This window comes from Dendropsophus ebraccatus, chromosome 12 (assembly GCF_027789765.1).
Source record: "Dendropsophus ebraccatus isolate aDenEbr1 chromosome 12, aDenEbr1.pat, whole genome shotgun sequence".
Lineage (NCBI taxonomy): Eukaryota > Metazoa > Chordata > Amphibia > Anura > Hylidae > Dendropsophus > Dendropsophus ebraccatus.
In genome coordinates this window covers 90,048,744-90,054,743 of record NC_091465.1, presented here as the reverse complement: position 1 = coordinate 90,054,743, position 6,000 = coordinate 90,048,744, and the positions used below count along the sequence as shown (strand labels likewise).

Below are 6,000 nucleotides of genomic sequence, written 5' to 3'. Positions count from 1 at the left end.
TAGATTTTTGCTGGACAACCTCTTTAAATGAGTTCTATGGTTTATAAATGCCCCATTAGGGATTAGGAGAGTGCACGGTACAAAGAGCGTCCCTCTGGAGATCCCGTTGATTTATAAGTGTAATGCTTCACTTCCCCTGTGTGGGGGCGCTGCAGGTAAGTAGGACACCTCCCGCCAGGTTTACCCACAGATGACATACCATCACCTTTTTGTTTTTTATTTTTTTTAATGGTGATGAATCGATCACTAATAACCACAATGATTTCAAGATTAATTTTCCTGTATTTTTCTTTTACATCAATTTGCATCAATATTCAGTGGTACCTCAGTTCTCAAACTGCTTGGAACTCAAACCGTATTTTCAAGAAAGCTTTGCTTTGGTTCTCAAACACTTTTCAGGCCCCCAGAAGTACCGAAATACTGCGATAAACCAAAATTTACCTGAAAGTAACGTTTAAAATTCAAACTTTGCTCGGTATCTGAACGTTTTTACGAGCGTGGATCGTAAGTTGTACCTGGTGAGCACTGGTGAGGCTTCACATAAAGCACAGTACTGTATAATACTGCTGGAGTGCATATACAGCACAGTAGTAGTACAGTCAGTGCACCACCATCTCCCATACTGTACGACTCTATGCAGTAAAGGATGGGTGAGGAGTTGGTGACTACTGTACTATAATTGCTGCTTTTGTTGAATGTTTCTTGTGTATAATGTCCTGTACAGTATATAGCGCTGTTCTGTACTGTAGTGATTAGACTGGGCACGTTTCAATGTCATAAATGAGCATTGTAGGGAATTATTGGCGGCTGCTGGAACCAATTAAACATATTTACATTATTTCCTATGGGAAGACGCTGCTCGGTCCCAGATTGCTCGGTTCTCAAACTTCCTTTCTGGAACCAATAAAGTTTGAGAACCGAGTTACCACTGTATAGTAAAGTAATAAACATTGGGAGGATGTGACACAGCTCCTCAAGGTATTTTCAGTTGTTTGCAGAGATCGCATTACGGTCGGTGATTCCCAGGGTCTTGACTAGTTTGATGCAATTGTCTAAAACAAAAGAGAGAGTGAGTGGTTAATGTGAGGCGAAAAAATTGCGGCAGGTTTACTACTGCGAATGCACCAGAATTCTTGTGTAATTATTGGCAAAAAGAAAGAAAAGGAGGTGTGGCCTAAATGCTCCCAAGACGTTTGGGCCTTTTTCCCACATTCCGTGCTTAGTCCCGTATATACGGATGGTGTGCAGTGGTTCAGATTATCAGGACTCCTGGCACCATGTATATACGGATGGTGTGCAGTGGTTCGGATTATCAGGACTCCTGGCACCATGTATATACGGATGGTGTGCAGTGGTTGGGATTATCAGGACTCCTGGCACCATGTATATACGGATGGTGTGCAGTGGTTCGGATTATCAGGACTCCTGGCACCATGTATATACGGATGGTGTGCAGTGGTTCAGATTATCAGGACTCCTGGCACCATGTATATACGGATGGTGTGCAGTGGTTCGGATTATCAGGACTCCTGGCACCATGTATATACGGATGGTGTGCAGTGGTTGGGATTATCAGGACTCCTGGCACCATGTATATACGGATGGTGTGCAGTGGTTCGGATTATCAGGACTCCTGGCACCATGTATATACGGATGGTGTGCAGTGGTTGGGATTATCAGGACTCCTGGCACCATGTATATACGGATGGTGTGCAGTGGTTTGGATTATCAGGACTCCTGGCACCATGTATATACGGATGGTGTGCAGTGGTTGGGATTATCAGGACTCCTGGCACCATGTATATACGGATGGTGTGCAGTGGTTCGGATTATCAGGACTCCTGGCACCATGTATATACGGATGGTGTGCAGTGGTTGGGATTATCAGGACTCCTGGCACCATGTATATACGGATGGTGTGCAGTGGTTCGGATTATCAGGACTCCTGGCACCATGTATATACGGATGGTGTGCAGTGGTTGGGATTATCAGGACTCCTGGCACCATGTATATACGGATGGTGTGCAGTGGTTCGGATTATCAGGACTCCTGGCACCATGTATATACGGATGGTGTGCAGTGGTTCGGATTATCAGGACTCCTGGCACCATGTATATACGGATGGTGTGCAGTGGTTGGGATTATCAGGACTCCTGGCACCATGTATATACGGATGGTGTGCAGTGGTTCGGATTATCAGGACTCCTGGCACCATGTATATACAGACTGTGCATGGATTGTGGAATAAGGACGTAACCAAAACGAAACAGTCTACAAATGGGATAACTTTATCCAGCAGCCTAAGCCACATTGAAGAAGCTGAAGATTTGAAGTTTCCTCTTAAGATTTACATCAGGTTAGCAACTTCCTCCATTTTTCCTCATTGAATCGGCACAGCCCAAACCACAGCCAATCATATTGCTGCTTTCACTAATTGTCTCTTTTGGGCAGTTTTCCCACCTTTTTCTTGCACCGTGTGACACTTACAGTACTGATCCAGTTGTTGAAGTCTGAGACACGGGTGAAGACAGAGGGTTTCTTATAGTAGTTACATCCAAGAGAAGAACCAAAGCTGACCACACCATGGACCTCCCAGACACCCTGGTCATTCAGACAGTTCAAGGGTCCTCCAGAATCTCCCTGCAAGACCAAACTTCCGTTATGTCAGTGGTTACCTGCCTGTGCCAATACAACTGCCAACATGTCCATAAAGCATTGTTATAGGATCGGACTGTCTTCTTTATACCCAACATACCATGGTGGTGTCCTCCATATTTCGCAATCTGTGTCTTTTCCACTGTTGCAAAACTACAACTCCCAGCTCTTTATATTATGGAGTCATATCTAAGCTGTATGGGGTGTATTTAAGGGACTACATTGCTATGCTGGTTACTATGAGAGTGTTCAAGCAGAATGCTGAATGCAGCTCTGGATAGGCCTGGAGTATGTGACTAAAGTGCAGCCTGATATCACATTATCTGGTTAAGTCATTATAAACAAATTACATAGCAGCTTGAGATGATGCCGTCTCCACCGGCGCAAACCATGTTAGTACTGACTGATCTACCCCACCAGTCAGACTGAGAGCAGGTGGCGTGGTCCACTACCAACAGGAGACCTTGCTGTAGCTTGTTTGGAGCAGGACCATTTGCTGGAAAAGATGGAAACCACCATAAAAGTGAAGAACTAAAAACAGCTAGACACCTAGACATATAATGATCTGATCATAATCTCATAGGTACCGACATGGGGTCAGACATGTACCCCCAGGAATATAGATAAAAGGGTTGCTGTAGTGTTGGTTATTTTAGCTCTTTTAAGTCAACTGGGTCATACAACGCTTTCAGTTTACAGGGGGCTCTATTTCTGGGGAGGAGTGGGCCCTCCTGGGCAGGAATGTAGAGGATAGTGGGGTCAGGAGGAGCATGAGAGCCATGGTACTTGTGGCAGGTTGTGGGTCAGAAAAGGGGCATAGATTGCTGTTTAGTGGGGGAGTTTATAGCGTTTGACAAAGCAAGGGACATAGATAACCAGATGCAGAAGCCAACTCTTATGGTTCACATAAAAGTGCCCATTGGTTCATAAGTAACTCATCACCTGGGTGCAGAGAAGGTAAGGCTCACTGCTTATAAGAAGGCACCACATGGTGGGGGCCCTGCTACACATGATTCATTGAGACCCAGAAGCTTCAAGTTACAAATCTGTAGCCTTTTACCCATAGACTTCCTACATTTTATACAATAAAAAAACCTTCAACAAGTCTGAGTATTGTAATAAAACTGCTCACGAGTTTGGGGCATCCTAAAACTGTGGGACCGCTATGGGGTCGGACACAAGACCCCATTATTTCTATTGGCCTACATAAACAACTTTAAATGTCACTTACTTTCTAGATTGCCCCATCCAGTAACATAGCAGCCGAAATTGTGTGGCAGGAGAGAACCAGCAGGGGGCAGGCATGCAGGCTGAATGGTGTCACTAAATTCTACTGGTTGTTCCAGCTTCAGAAGAGAGATGTCATATCTGGGGAGGAAATAAGATGTTGTGAATCTTTCCTGTAGGACATCAGATACATGTGGCCTGTATTTTATTCGTTTTGCTTTACTGTGGGCTCGTTCTTATAGGACTAGTTTACACACCCTACAGGATGTGGTTAGCCTCTATAGCAGCCTGCTTTGTTTTTATAATGGCTTTTCAGTGATGACAGCCGTTTGTCACAAAGGAGAGTTTTTGTCCACCCCCCAACCTTAAAGTAATGAGTACGTTGTGAAACAACCCACACAGGCAGACTCACAAACACTTTACCCTCCAGAGAGCCTGTTCGGGTTCCATCTTGAATGGTTGATCAATTTGACAACACTGATGGTCTTCTGACCGGACTCGGCCTCCTGAAAGTTGTGCTTGCCCAACATGACGCGGTAGACGTTGGAGGAACTAGGGAAAAAAAAAAAAGAAGGCGGCTGATGTTCTCCGCAACAATGTAAGAATTTATTAATGAGTATTACCAATAGATGTCACATGACCTTAGGCAAGATTCTATTACCCTCCCAGTGTGGACCCCATAGGGGCAGCGGTCAGTGATTACCTGATGCAGTGAGCAGCAGTCAGCACCCAGCTAGGGGAGATGAGGCTTCCACCGCACGTATGATACCAGTATCCATTGTAGATGTACTGGAGTGAGACCTGAATTGTGGGATTAACATGTTGTGATGTCACCCTGCAGGCAGCGATCACTGTTTATTATAGAGAATAAAAGCTCTACTCACCTGCCAGGGCCAGCTGTGGGGTACAACCTCCTCACCATTCACCACTCGTGATAAAGAGGGCCTGTAAGTAGGGACTCCGCAGCCGGATGCTTTATTATATAAAGAGGAAGATGAATTTAAAGAAAGTACAGAAAAGTCAATCACCTTCCTTGGATACCTCAGTCCCCCTCACTGCCATGTCCTTATTCCCCCTGTTAGACTCTTACCTGGTCACTGCTTGCCCCCATTACTTACCTTTAGCTTTACATTCTATAATATTTACCCCATCCACCAGACTGTGCTGCCATATGTTCTATCCTACTTACTCTTGGCCACCAGGAGCACCTTATCCCTGGTGACCAGATGGTGCAGACATTTGCTACTCTACTTATCCTCACCTATCAGGTACATAGATGATACTTTACCCCAACCAGTAGACTGTACAGCCATGAGTTCTATAATAGTTACCCCAGCTACCAGACTGTGCTGCCAATGTTCTGTGCTACTTACCCCCAGCTACCAGGAGCACTACTACTGCCAGGAGGATCATCACAGAGGATGTTGTGGCATTGAGTACAGCAGCTAGTATATATGGAGGCACCTTATCTCATGTTTGCACAGCCGTACTCGCTGTATACCATAGAGGACTGTTCCCACCACTAAGAATGTTTACAGCAAAGATTATAAGAGACCTTGTGTAAAAATAATTAGTAAACACTGAGCACCGAAAATAGCCACAGCTTTTATTGTGATCTTCATAGTAAGTTTGGTAAGGAAAGACAAAGATCAAACTGGTATTGGGTGGAAATGTGTTATATAAGGAATAGGAGGCTGGGGGGATTGGGATGCTGGTCATGGACACTAGGCCTGTATCACGTTAATGTGCTAGAGCAGGGGTCCCCAAACTACGTCCCTACGTCCCACGGGCCTGAGCACCGAAAATAGCCACAGCTTTTATTGTGATCTTCATAGTAAGTTTGGTAAGGAAAGACAAAGATCAAACCGGTATTGGGTGGAAATGTGTTATATAAGGAATAGGAGGCTGGGGGGATTGGGATGCTGGTCATGGACACTAGGCCTGTATCACGTTAATGTGCTAGAGCAGGGGTCCCCAAACTACGTCCCACGGGCCGCATGCGCCCCCCCCCCCCCCCCCCCCCCCAAGGCCATTTTGTTCCAGCCCCCGAAGCACTTCCGGAAGGGACAACTCTTTTACTGGTGGTCAGTGAGAGGACTGCGCTCACTGACCACCAAT

General features: G+C 45.5%; 1 protein-coding gene across 1 annotated transcript; it reads right to left on the bottom strand.

Annotated features, from left to right (window-relative positions):
- Nucleotides 1-206: 206 nt before the first annotated feature.
- Nucleotides 207-5,295, bottom strand: CELA2A (chymotrypsin like elastase 2A). The gene is made up of 8 exons (XM_069946430.1): nt 5,256-5,295; nt 4,767-4,855; nt 4,586-4,683; nt 4,306-4,434; nt 3,887-4,023; nt 3,006-3,151; nt 2,488-2,640; nt 207-1,052 (listed from the first exon to the last, which is right to left on the bottom strand). The coding sequence occupies exons 1-8, from the start codon at nt 5,293-5,295 to the stop codon at nt 1,035-1,037; spliced, it is 810 nt and encodes a 269-aa protein (XP_069802531.1). The 3' UTR covers nt 207-1,034.
- Nucleotides 5,296-6,000: the final 705 nt, after the last annotated feature.

Excerpts from the sequence above, each read along its gene's own strand:
- CELA2A (XM_069946430.1), bottom strand. The coding sequence starts at position 5,295 with ATGATCCTCCTGGCAGTAGTAGTGCTCCTGGTAGCTGGGG. Across the intron at positions 4,684-4,766 it reads CCCACAGCTGGCCCTGGCAG|GTCTCACTCCAGTACATCTA; the intron begins GTGAGTAGAGCT and ends CCCACAATTCAG. Across the intron at positions 4,435-4,585 it reads ACTGCTGCTCACTGCATCAG|TTCCTCCAACGTCTACCGCG; the intron begins GTAATCACTGAC and ends TTTTTTCCCTAG.